The sequence below is a fragment of the Acanthaster planci genome, linkage group LG17 (genome assembly GCF_054643075.1).
Source record: "Acanthaster planci isolate LZ-2023a linkage group LG17, COTS_SCS, whole genome shotgun sequence".
NCBI lineage: Eukaryota > Metazoa > Echinodermata > Asteroidea > Valvatida > Acanthasteridae > Acanthaster > Acanthaster planci.
This window is the reverse complement of record NC_141793.1, coordinates 1,565,041-1,577,976: the sequence shown is the minus strand read 5'-3', so window position 1 is coordinate 1,577,976 and position 12,936 is coordinate 1,565,041. Positions and strand designations below refer to the sequence as shown.

At 42.6% G+C, this 12,936-nt stretch overlaps 1 protein-coding gene across 1 annotated transcript; it reads left to right on the top strand.

Moving 5' to 3' along the window:
- The first annotated feature begins 6,330 nt into the window (after positions 1-6,330).
- LOC110977311 (pancreas transcription factor 1 subunit alpha-like) lies at positions 6,331-12,372 on the top strand. Its single transcript, XM_022231302.2, has 2 exons — positions 6,331-7,043; positions 10,232-12,372. The coding sequence occupies exons 1-2, from the start codon at positions 6,581-6,583 to the stop codon at positions 10,441-10,443; spliced, it is 675 nt and encodes a 224-aa protein (XP_022086994.1). The 5' UTR covers positions 6,331-6,580; the 3' UTR covers positions 10,444-12,372.
- Positions 12,373-12,936: the final 564 nt, after the last annotated feature.

Sequence of the window (12,936 nt, the reverse complement as noted above, 5' to 3'; positions counted from 1 at the left end):
GGCCATCTTGTTCACGGATTTGTTGAAGGAGGGCGCGTCTCACGATAATTTCGTCAGTACCTCGTTGTGGCACAGAAACCGAAATTAGGCCTACATCTTGAAATATAATATTAATTTCGAGTCCTTGTATTAAGTCCTTTTTGGATTAGGAAATCTTAACGATGGCCGGCGTGACCCTTTGATATACTTGCGAGATATGATCATCTAAAATTCATGCTCACAAAAGGCAATTTCGATCCCTTGAAACTTATTTCGATAACATTCAGTATCTGAGGAGTTCATTATCGCACGTAAAAGTTGTTGGACAATGTCATCTTTAATTATGGAACTTTTTCAGAGCTAAATATACAAGACCCTGGTAAAACCCTGGATGTTTCTCAGGGTCGTGACCCTGGAGAAGGAACGGCGACCATGCAAGAAAGAAACCGTTACACCAGTGCCTCTGTCAAACAAGAGTTTGCAAAACCGCAAGTCCGAGACTTGTTAGGAAAGGCCTCGCAGATCGATCGACCGGGCACCGCAAAATCCGCGCCGGCCCTCGGCCAACAGAAGGCCCCGTTGTGCACGCTGGATCGATGGTATCGATTACGGGTCTCGCGGTGTTCGATCGCACCTCACTTGAGCCCAGCTCCCGCGGGAGGGATAGGCCCAGAGGGAATGGCGAAAAAACTTAAGGGTCTTTGGGAGGGGGGAATTTGAGCCTATTTCTACAGATTGTTAGGAATTGTACTGTGACAGGATTACCTTGGGATAGAAAGGGACAAAGTTTCGTGGGAAAAAAAGAGTTTGAGGATTTGAAGGGATTTGGTCCTTTTAAATTATTTGGCGGGAGGCCAAAATCGGTAATCAAGCGGATTTTTATCATTAGTGTGTAAGACGGTAATCAATTTTTGTCGAGGAAAGGGGTTTTTTTTGTCAGCGTGACACGATAAAACTGCAGTGCCTTCTAATCAGCCGAAGTTAGGGGACGCTCTGCAACTTCGTGTCAAGTACCAAACCACTCGAAGCTGAACTTGATCCGAATCAAATAGAGAGCTGAATGAGACTTTGCCGAACCAAATCAGTCGAACCAACCCCGGCCACGCCCAGTAGGAGAAACTAAACCAAACTGAGCCCAAATCGGACTGATCCGACCCAAAGACACGAGCAAAATCTGTTCCGACTATAATTAATATCGACTGAATGCGGTGAATCCGTCGAACCATTGCTTTGCCAGGAGAAGCAGATTTTTTGTTTCCCACAATAAAAATTTTCCTCCACTGCTTGCAATGCCAGGGATATTAAGCCGCCAGTCTGCAGCAAACAATTGCTTACGATGTACGACGGAGGGATAAAAAGGAATTACATATGTACTAATGGCTTTTAATCCTGGAAAAAAACCAATTTCAACGAATTCAGACTGCTTTAAGAATTGTTTTTTAATTTGGTATATATGCAAGCTACAAAAATGCATAACAATGGCCTCACTTTGTTGATTTCGATGAAGCAACAAAAGTGTTGCAGCTCGCTACAACTTCGCCCGAAGACAATTTTGGCAGCGGAATGGTGCATCAATGGACTTTTTGTATCACTAGTGTGTCTGATGTCGTAGGTGTTTGCAATCGGAACCATTTCCGATTTTCGAGATATTGGGTCGGCCCCTCTGGACTTTCGAATCAATCTAGCGGTGGGGTTGGGGTTGCACGGGGGGACGTGGGACACCCTTGTCCTCATCGTGTCCTCGGTGAGAACATGCCTGCTGTCTCGCACATGGTCTTTCCCACTCAAAAACATATCGCCGGTCCGACTTTTCCCATTCCTCATCCATGCCCCAGATAGAGAGACAAGAGAAAGGAGAGAGAAAGAAAGAAAGAAAGGAAAGAAAGAAAAAATCTCTCAAAACTGAGGCTTCGAAAATATTGATCCAAATCTGTTCGTGTGTAGTACGTGTATTGTGTGTGACATCGCAAACTGTTCGGTCTCACACGATCGGGACCGGCATATGGATTTTACGCGGGCGGATCTCACATTTATAAATAATTTAACAGGTGTGTGTGGCAGTTAAGGGGGAAAGAACAGGACGGCTCAGGGTGAATGTTTGTGTGAATGGACAGGGTAAAATCGAGGTGACCGTTATAGACAAAAAATCCCCGACCGTTAGAATCGGCGGGGCGAGCCACGGAAGATCGCCGAGCAAGTCCGGTCCATCATGGCAAGGGAATTCAGAGAGAGTTTGAAATAAAACGATGAAGGCCAGCGTCGGCTTTCATAACCAAGGATTAGTGGTCAAATGGCGTTATTTTGTGAAATTCACTTCAAAGGAACGCGTGCACGCTGACAATTTCAAGGTCAGCATTTCTCGCCAAGTTCTGCACGGACGCCAACGCAGAATAGATTTTTTTTCACAGCAGCAATAGACATTGTTTACCGACCATCGGGGAATCTCTGACGAATTGCCATGGAATATAAGGGCAAATGAATCATTTGAAATGCAGCTTAGAAATTGCAGTGTAAACCAATTATGGTAATTGTCTCAGGTCTGTGGTTTCAGACACATTAAGTGCGTTCCTCTTTTTTCCCCTAAAAACTTCAAACATCTGTTTAATTAAAATGGTAATATTTCGGAAAAATACAGTCAGTACAGTTTATGTTGTGATCAACGACAGAGTATGTGACCTTTTAGTAATTCCCCCTTCCAATTGACATTTGTTTGTTTTTTTCTGGGACACGGTATAATTATTTATGAATTCTTAATTCTCACGGAGTTTGTTCTCACTTTGAAAATAAAACTGGATTTATAATTTTTGTTTCAATATACTTTGTGATTTTGTTCTGAAGAAATGCTGCATGAACCGTCCCCTCCCTTGTAAAATCATATTGAATTCAGATGATTTGGGAATGTTAGGGACAGCGTATTTTGGCTGAATTGCTTAAGTTTACAGTCACGTACAAACTAAATAATAAATATAGCGGAATTAATTTGGAACCCCAGTCCATACTGTCCACCCGCGGGCTCACACAAAGACAGAATTCCGCCGAATAATATCCCCGAAATTTGTTCTCGATCTGAAGTAATCAATCTAGGCGTGCCGCGAGGGATCTGCGGGAAAAAACAACAACACAACAACGAAACATTCCTCGTTGGTTTAAACCAGTTCGCGTGGAAAACATAATCAAAGTACGCGAAATTAAAATTGATTAGTCTACGGTTGCTGGCACTCGTTCAACGCCGACGCCAAAAAAAATATTGAAGCTACTGCTGTCCCAGATGCCAAGAATATCGATTATCTATTTGGGCTTGATCGTCCGTCGGCTTGCTTCAGCAAGTTTTAAAAATTTTTTAAAAACAAAACAAGGCATTCATGCATAGGAAGGGTAGGGTATAAGATTGGATGTTCAGTACTATAGATGGTTTGTGTGGTAGCCATATTGCAGGGCAGTTGTTTTCTTCCACAGGGAAACCTCCCTTGTGCCTACACTGTGGAACAAAACACTGGCCTGCAAGATGGCAGCCATGCAAACCCTCCACATCACTTGCAAAGTGAAGAAAAGGAGTCTTTATAACACCAGCTTCGAATAAAAGTCGTTCGAATAGCGCTACCGAAATTCGTGGCGGAAAAGACAACACAAAAAAGAAAAGTTGACACGGGACGTGGGCTTAAGAAGTGGGGTACTATACATTTTAGATAACCGCCACACAGCATTTAAACTGCATATCGGCTGCTTTGATAAAACAACGTGATGCATGACGTAGCTACCCATTTCACTGATGAAATTACAAGTCAAGACGGCACGCTCGAAGGAACAATAACTAACAGACTGTATTCGCGGGGGGCTCACTTTCAGTCAGATTCCCCAACGCTGCGCAGTGTATTCATTTGAAAACGTTAAAATAACCAGGCTCTACCTCTTGTCCTTTGCTCTTGTATTGTTTTGTTACATATGAAACCTAAAAGAACTAGGGATTGGAATCCGCTCCGCTCAACTTTTTCCTGTTATCGTTGCCGTGCATTGTTTTTCACGCTCTGAACCTTCGAGATTTCTTTAGTAACTTCTTGTGGTCATTTTGATACCAATTTGGATAAAATCGGACATCTCATTGTCTCAAGGCGCCCGTTTTTCTGAGAGGGGTTAATAAATGTATGTTTTCCCACTGACAAGCTTATTAATGCACGTGGGCGCGGGCTGACAGGAATGTGGCTGTGAATTTTAAAATGACCGCAAACAACAAACCATATGTTGGAGCAGTTGACACTTCATATTTCATATTGATATGCGTTTTGATATGCATGCTCTTTGAAACAGGAAAAAATCGGACTTGGGACAGCCGAGTTTTCAAAGGTGAAATCCAGCCCGGCTGTGAGATGGTCGAAAATAATTCGCCTCTTTTAGGGTTAATTGGGTTTTACTTTAGTTTTGTTTCTAGTTCTCCAGTATTAATTTGGAAATCGTTATTGCAGAGCCCCAAAGGAAAGCCAGCTTTCGCGGTTTGGGTCTATCCTGGATAAAATTAAGGAACGAATAAATTATAAAAATCTAAGCATGTTTGTTGTGGGAAGGAGTTTAAGAAAAAAACTACAGCTCACTGCAATTGGTTAAATTTATTGACAGGTTGAAAAAAAAATTGCTTTTCCTTTCACGAAGTTTTAGGTTTGCTTTTGATTTCAAAAGGCAAACACCAATCAAGTGCGCGTGGCGATTTCTTCGGGCCTTGTCCAGTTTCGAAAGTGGAAGATATAGGTCAAAATGAATTAATAATATTTCACGGCTTACCAGCACGCGCCAGGTAGTCTGCGACCGACGGCTTCAATGAACCATGCTGAAAAATGACAGCGCCCCCTGCCGTCCCTCGCGAACAGGCTTTCAGACGTCACGGGTAAAAAAAATACATGTATATGATAAAAGTAATATTGGTTTTTTTTTTGCACAAGAGCACTAATGCGAACGGTTTTCCACATATGTCAGTTATGCCTGGACAATTTTTGTGTACGAAGTGACTGTTATTGGGCGCTGGCCAAACAAACCGACCGCCGTACCACTTCAGTGAGACAAAAGCGATTTCTAATGTCCGGGTCAACCTACGGATGTGGACATCTGACGAGGTGTGAAATGAGAGGGGAAGAGGTCTCAAGGGAGGATGAATTTGTTAACGATTGGACCTAAATTTACACTGAGTTTTTGTGTGTGTGTGTTTTTTTTTTCAACTACACAGCTTCAAATATCCGATTGGAAATTTGCCTTTTGTTTGTTCCAAGATAGAGGAATGACATCGTAAACTAACCCTCGTTGCTAAACAGTGCGTTCATTCTATTTAATATCCTGATTTCTTTCATTAAAGAATAGGAACCAGACAAAGGAATGTTCATGGTGGCCACCTTCCTGGGGGAATACTCACGCTTAAGTCAAAAGGCGTTGGTTCAACTTAGCAATGATGATTTGAGTCCAGCTACCTACATATGCTGCAGGAGTAACAGGGAATGTTGCTGGCTCTGAATACGGTTTAATTTTGTCTTAATTTTCAGGTCACTTCAATCTATAAATGGACCTTTTGTTTATTATATCCGGATAATATTAATTAATGATTGTTTAAAAAAGATGATGACGATTTAAACAAAAAAAAATGATGATGTTCCAAAGCAGCACGAATGACTATTTTTTCGAAAACTTCATTTGAAATCTTTCCTGTTACTTTCACATGGCCAGTTATGTCGATCACTTCTCGTCTTTGGACACTTTTTTCATTTTCACGATTTCCACAAAAATTCACGTCTTCGTTAACTTCTCCTGGCGATACCTAATTCAAATGAGAGTGATACTCCTGGGTTGTGTATGTACACTTTAGTTCCGGTCTGTTTAGTTCTGGTGGCTTCTAATCTAAACCATCTAAAACCATAATGCGTTCATTTTTGTTATATAAATGCTGAATGACTCCACCAGCGAATCTGATTTTTTTTTCAGAAAGTACAAGCCTGCCTGATTTTTTTTTTCAGAAAGTACAAGCCTGCCTAATTTTGTGGCCAATTCATGTTGGACGAATTTCTTATTAATGTGAGCCGGTCTTTCAAAAATTCGAAGCCAGAAAAAATCACTTGAGTAATTGATAGCAAAATATGGCTGCAGTTACTCTGTACTTTCTTTCCGACTGTATATTCAACTTTTGTACACAACATCATCAACGACGGAGATGAAATAAATGGTCACTCGCTCACCATCTCCAACAGAATCACCCCCGATCATTGGTCGCTGGGTGCATTAATTATGCTAATAACAAACGATGGGCGTGTCCGGCCAGCGACTCGTAGACCGCACGAACGTTGGTCCAATCGATGGAAGTATAGGCACTTTGTATATAACTTTCCGCGCGTGTCCAACACAAGTCCACTAACCACTCTAAACTCTTGTGAGAAAGGAGGCGTCAGTGCGCTGCAACACTCTAACAACTTCTCCCCTTTTTTCTCTCTCTGCCTCTCTCTCGGCCGAGCCACTCATGTCCCTGAGAAAAAAAAAGTGAAGTAGCTTAACTATCGAATGCTGAGGTAATTGGTGCAGGAACAATCACAAAACGCAGGCACACGCATTACCAAAGAGAGAGAGAACAAAAATGTTTTGGGACGCAAACATGGAACACATTCCGCTTGAAAACCGGCCGCCCTCGTCCTTGTTCGGCGGCTACGAGCGAGCGCCGTTCGGTGATGTCATACCGGTGCATCATCAGCAGTACGGGCGGCGAGTCTCCCACGAGCACCACCACCAGCCCCACCACGACGGCGTGAAGAGGCGGCGAAGGAAGGCCAAGTGCCCCGTGCAGCAGATCCATCAGAGGCAGGCGGCCAATCTGCGGGAGCGGAAGAGAATGCAGTCCATCAACGACGCCTTCGAGGGCCTGCGGGAGCACATACCCACCCTGCCCTACGAGAAGAGGCTGTCAAAGGTGGACACCCTGAAGCTGGCTATTGGATACATCAACTTCCTGGCTGAAATGGTCACGTCGGACGTCAACAGTTCGGACGGATCGCAGAACGGCGGCCAAGACCACCAGAAGAAAGTCATCATTTGCCACAGAGGTAGGTCCCACAATTTCATGTCGATACACGCAAGACAACCATTGTAAAGATGGTAAGATACCCAGGTCTCTTAATTAATTAAAATGCAAGAATTGTGAACGTGACAAGGCAGTTAAGAGACGCCCTGGAATGTTTTATCTTGGTTGGTATCTTGTGTACATGACACTGTTCAGGTCAGGTCGACACCTTTGTGGTCAAAGGTGTCGACCTTTGTTCAAAACTTTTAAATGAAGATCGTTATGTAAGAGGAAAATCAATATTTTTCTCTTTAAGTTTACATTTCGGAACCCTTGCAGCACGATTTGCACAGTCGTTTGACAATCTGACTGTTCCAGAATCACAAATTATCTTGGCGGTGACACATTCATGTCGGAAACTTGAAGTGGTACCGAAAGATGCTTTCCAGCTCGAGATTAAGTTTGGCCCCTGACGTCTGACCATTCAAAGCTTTATCTGTTCAATTATTTTTTCCCTTCATTGCGAGTAACTGCCTAACTGCAGCGTCTTCATTAGAACTGCGAAAACCTACTAATATGCACACAAACTCAACACTATAGGGCTTTTGGTACTGTATTTTGAGCGCTGACTTTTTTCTCACGTTGTTACTGCCATCCACAAAATATTTTCCTTACTGTTCTACTCTAAATAAGCAACCTCCGTAGCTTACAAATGGCAATTACAAAGAAAGTTGTAACTTTCTGCTTACAAAACAGGGTCTTAATACTTGAATAGTTCAAGCTATCATCAGTTTTCCTCCTCGATCAAATGACGAGGGGCTAATCTACCAACAGGACGAAAGACGACAAGACGAACAACCATCTCAAGATGAAGTAGTTAGTCGCTTAATCATGACTTATTTAGGGCTACAACATCTTCGGTCATACAGACCCGAGCGTACCTGTCGTACCCTATTATGCGTCCCTAAGCGGACTACCAAAGCCATTAATACCCAAACACCGGCCAAACATCCACACAATACCAGCACCCTCTCCCCTGACATCGCCGGGCCCCTCTCCCCTTTTTGTTGCCCAGTCACCCCCCCCCCTTTTGATGTCAGCATGGGCCCTGTTAATCCCCCTCTCGCTGTTCACATCAGGTGCTTCATGTTTTGGCAATAGTCTCCCCCTTAAGCAGGTCCCAATCGCAGGAGCCCGGGTGCTCGTCTGGGGTTCATGGGGGAGGGGTGCAAAGGAGCTTAACCCTCTCCGCCCAAACCCGACTCGCCAAACGCGGTGATGAGAATGGTTGGCTGGATGTACGTGAAAGACCCCATTAATCGGCATTAGTGAATTTTGAGGGGGGGTTCTTAAGCAGTGTGACGCACAGGCAGGAACTGCTGCAATGCTCTAAGTCGCATGTAGTACAACCATTGGAGTGAATGGCTTTTTTAGAGCCAGCCGAGGGATTTACATGAATCTTTAGATGTGACAAATCGAGAGTGAATTCGTGGTCAAGCGGGATTCACAACTGGACATTCGTTTGTGGATTTTGTTTATTGTGTCCCGGACGCCGACAATACCGGATATTGGTGTGGGCTCATGCACGCGCAAAATAAACAGACAAACGGTGGGGAGGGAAGTGTAATATGGTTTCTGTAGTTTATCCTGTTAAAACGCCATTTTTCCAATAAAAGTACAACTTCGCTTGATGTCATTTCGAGATTCTCTACATAAATGTGTTTCCCTACAAGCGACTTTAAATATTACACACACAAAAAGATTCGAACCTGAAGCCTTTATTTACGCAAGTCATGCGCCTCATTAGTGATTTTGTAGATGCTTATCTTTCGAGATTTCCAATCACTAATCTACCGGTCTGTCGCATGACAACACGGTGCAGCACCCATCTTTGCCAAATTGCAGGTTATTAAAACGTGCTGGTTGTCCAAGAGTTTTTCAAGTACCCCGCCAAATTGACCTTTCTATTTATCAAAGTCCTTACGAGTTTAACTTAAGCAAAGCCGAGGCCTTACGCGTACACGTGGCCACAGCGGTGTGTGTGACAGACCTCGTCAAATACACAAGTATAGTGCCCCCGAGTCAAGCGCAATCGGGTCGGCGTGGTCAGCGAGCCGCACACGGGCACCATGGTGGGTACTCGTGGCTCGAGAGCCCCGGGCCAGCCGCCAGAGCCAACCCGCTAAAGCCGGCCGACTGGGACCCATACCACGCCCCGCCAATTCCTCCGTGGGCTATTTTTCCTTAAGTGGTTGGAGTCATTTTTGATTAGTAATAACTATTAGGTTGCAGGTGGACCCTTGGGTATTAGTGTCCGAACCCTTGGATTGTGTACACGCCAATAATAACAATAATATACCAGTAACAAAACAAGATGAAGTTTATAACACGCTCGGGGCATGTAAATCTTTTCTTATTAATTTACACGTCCCGTATGGGATACGGTAGTCAATTCGTATTGTAAATTTCAAGTGAAAAACAGAGTATCCACTTCGACATTTTAGGACAAAGATTTTGTCACACAGGGGGCTTTTCCTGGCGAGAACACATATTGTTTTCAATAAAATGTTTAAGATAACATTGAACACTTTATGACACCAATTGGTTAGGTTTGGGAACCGACATTTACCAGTCCAACATGCGATGGCTTTGGGCGGTTATTAATTGCCATTTATCCCAGTGTGAGTAACGCACGCCTTAATTACACCGTACATTTTTTGCTGTTCAAAGTACATCACGGTTGATGGCATTTTTTAATTAATTACTTATGCCATTCGATTTGACGGATCTTGTGCCACGTAACGATTATTTTTCCTTTAGAACTAGGCAGCAACATTGGTTAAGGTTGGTGGGTCTAAAAAATGTATATGTACATATCTGCGCCAACGAAGTAGTTTACATTGGTGTGTTACATTTCTTAGATTTATCGTTGAGGGCGGTCTCAGTACACCTGAATTCAATGCACGCTTTCCCACAAACAGTGCTTTTAAAAAAATGCTTGTCCCTTTAAAAAAATTGGAAGTTGAATGAATTTACTTGGAAGCCACTTGATCAAATATGACCGAGCCACACAGCTGTATGTCACTGTGACACGAATAGAAAATTTATCATATACTTTTATCTTTCAAAAACAGAATTAATCAGTCAAGAAAATCGACAAGAAGTGCACAGAATAAAATAAAGACATGGATAATTTAAAAAAAAAATGATTTACCTGTTTTGTTGCTTCAGGTTCGCCATCACCGTCAGAAATGGGTGGCCTTCAGCCACTGGCCGGACACTCCCTCTCCTGGGGTAGCGAGAAGAAGACTTCCCCTGGGCCCAACAACACGATGACGGCTAAGGTCTGGACACCCGAAGACCCACGGCAAGTCAAGTTCACGTCCCTGGACGCTGAAACGTCACTGGACAGTCACCTGGGCTCGCCACCCCTGGTGCTATAGCAGAAATTGTCATTGTCTTCTCTAAGGTCTTCGAAGTCTTGCAATAACACAACAGTGGTCCAAGAATCATCCCTGGCATCGAAAGGCAAAGCGCATTACAGTGCGTCAAACGTTGCCGCCATCTTGGATTACTTTTGCGAATCTCCCCTGAAACACTGTCCTTTTGAATTTGGAAATAAAGGCACTCACCACCAGAAATCATCCACTGGTGGGGAATATCCAGCCACAATCAAGGCTTAAAGTTTGACATTGCCACTATTTTTGGGCGGACAGTGTACCCAAATTTAAATTATTCATGTACCTTTGAACTGAGTAAAAGCGCATGCTTGCTAGCATCAAGGTTTGTTGCGGTTTGCACCTGCTTGTGGAGGACATGAATTTCAAAAATGTTCGCCCAAACTGCGTCAGTGTGTCTGCAATGTAGGATCTGGCATTATTCGAAAGTGAAACAGTGCATGTGACTTTACACAGTCATTCTCTCTGGGGCCTGTTTGAGTTAGGTCCCATTAACAGAATTAGTTCTTCAGCCTTGGACACCTTTCATTGCTTAAAAAATGCCATCACCGCCAACAGTATTACGTCGGGGGCCGTATCCATGGTTACCATTGTAAATTTCATGATTGAACTGCTGAAATCAACAATGTACAGATAAGGAAGTCGGTAGCTGTAAAAGGTCAAGATCGAAGACAGATTTCTTTTGTATAAAAAAAAGATGGTGTTCACCGCCGTGCCATAATTATTTTAGAAAGAAAACTGCCAAAATTCAAGTGTTAAATTGTACACTGGACATTTAAACTTAGCGTCAGGTTACGGTTAAAAAAATCGACAGATGTAACAGTATGTCCAAGTTTTAAGACAATTCTTTTGCAGTGTATATAGAACAATTTCATCGCTTTTTTAAAAAATTCAGTTTTCTATGGCACAACATTGTGCAATATCCCTCTGCATACTTTCAAATACAAAAAGCTGAACTCGGTGATTATGTATTTCGCGTGCAGCGGATTTTTAGAATTTACGATCTCTAGAAGAACAATGGCGGTTAAGGGGGCTACTGTCGAAACTATGCCTACAGTATAAAAAAAGAAAAAAGTCCAATAGATCGCGCTATATGAGTTTCATTTCTTCATTTTTCTTTATAATTGTGCATACTTTTGTCATTTTTATTTTTCATGTAAGAATTGTTTGCATGCATACTACGCCTCTGATGGAATGAAATATTTTCGTGATAGTTCACGATCTCATTCGTTTTTAGGTTTCTAGCTGGGGGCCGGACTGGAAGATTAAAATAAAATCCATTACAAGCCGATTCATGATAAGAGAGACGAATATAATGATCATTTAGATGATTAAATTCAGCAAAGACTTTTTGGGGCATGAGAAAACTCCTACACTTGCAGGAACAAGTATGATTAAATGTACTTTTGGCCGACAGATCTTTTAGAGCTAAGAATCTAATTCACCCACTACATGTGTTGCTCGGCTTCGATTTTTGCTTGTCTTAAATATTTAGACAAATCTGAGCTGTTCCTATCGACGAACGTTGTCATTTTTTATTATTCGCCGATTTTTTTGTGTGGATATCAATGTAAAGTAACGGAGCAAATATAATGTAATATATTGGATGAATTACGAGACAGATTATTTTATTTCTTGTACAAAAATTATTTATCTTGTTAATATTGAATCTATTTCACAATTATGTTTTTATGAAATAATTGAAATGCTAGCAAAAAGGTTTTGGCTCGATATCATTGTTTTTGTACTTTGGGGAAATGGTGATAAGGAAATGATTTTTAATAATTAAAAAAGGGAAAATGCGGATCAAATTTTATCTAATGGTTACATAAGTCGATCCTGGTCAGCAATTTGAGGTTCGTCCTCAAGCAAAGCTCGAATTTCGCAATAAAATGATCTCACCACAGAAAAGAAGAGTCGTGGGTTTCATGTCATTATTGATGTGGTGCATGCCTTTTTGCGGTCACGTGACCTTCTGAATAATGAATCACATTTTGTCCTCTACTTTGAAACGGAAAATGGAGACTGGGGAGGGTGGGTAGCTGATGGGCGCGCATCATCTCTGGCCGCGTGTGCTGTGTCAAACAAGCGAGACGGTGGGGACGAGGTTAAACACGAGTTACCTCCTGCAAGGTATTTATCGGATGCACCCATAGTGTTCGTGTTGCTCTTCTCTAGCCCTCACCTCGACCCCTCCCCCCCCCCCACCGTGACGACCGGGAACACGATTCTGGTATGCAAATGGTGGGTGGTGGATTTTAAAAAAAGACAACAAAGTTTACAAAGATCTTAGTTTAATTCGGTTATTACCCCTCTTTTGACGATCAGGCTCTCGCAAATCTACCCTTCTTGGGCCCTCTCTTCTCAGAACTGCAGATCCAGCAAAATATTTAGTGTGAGGAGTCTCACTCACCCATTGCAACTGAAACCAACCCTACATCTACTTATGTTCTGCTAATTCTTCTCCAATAAAGTATA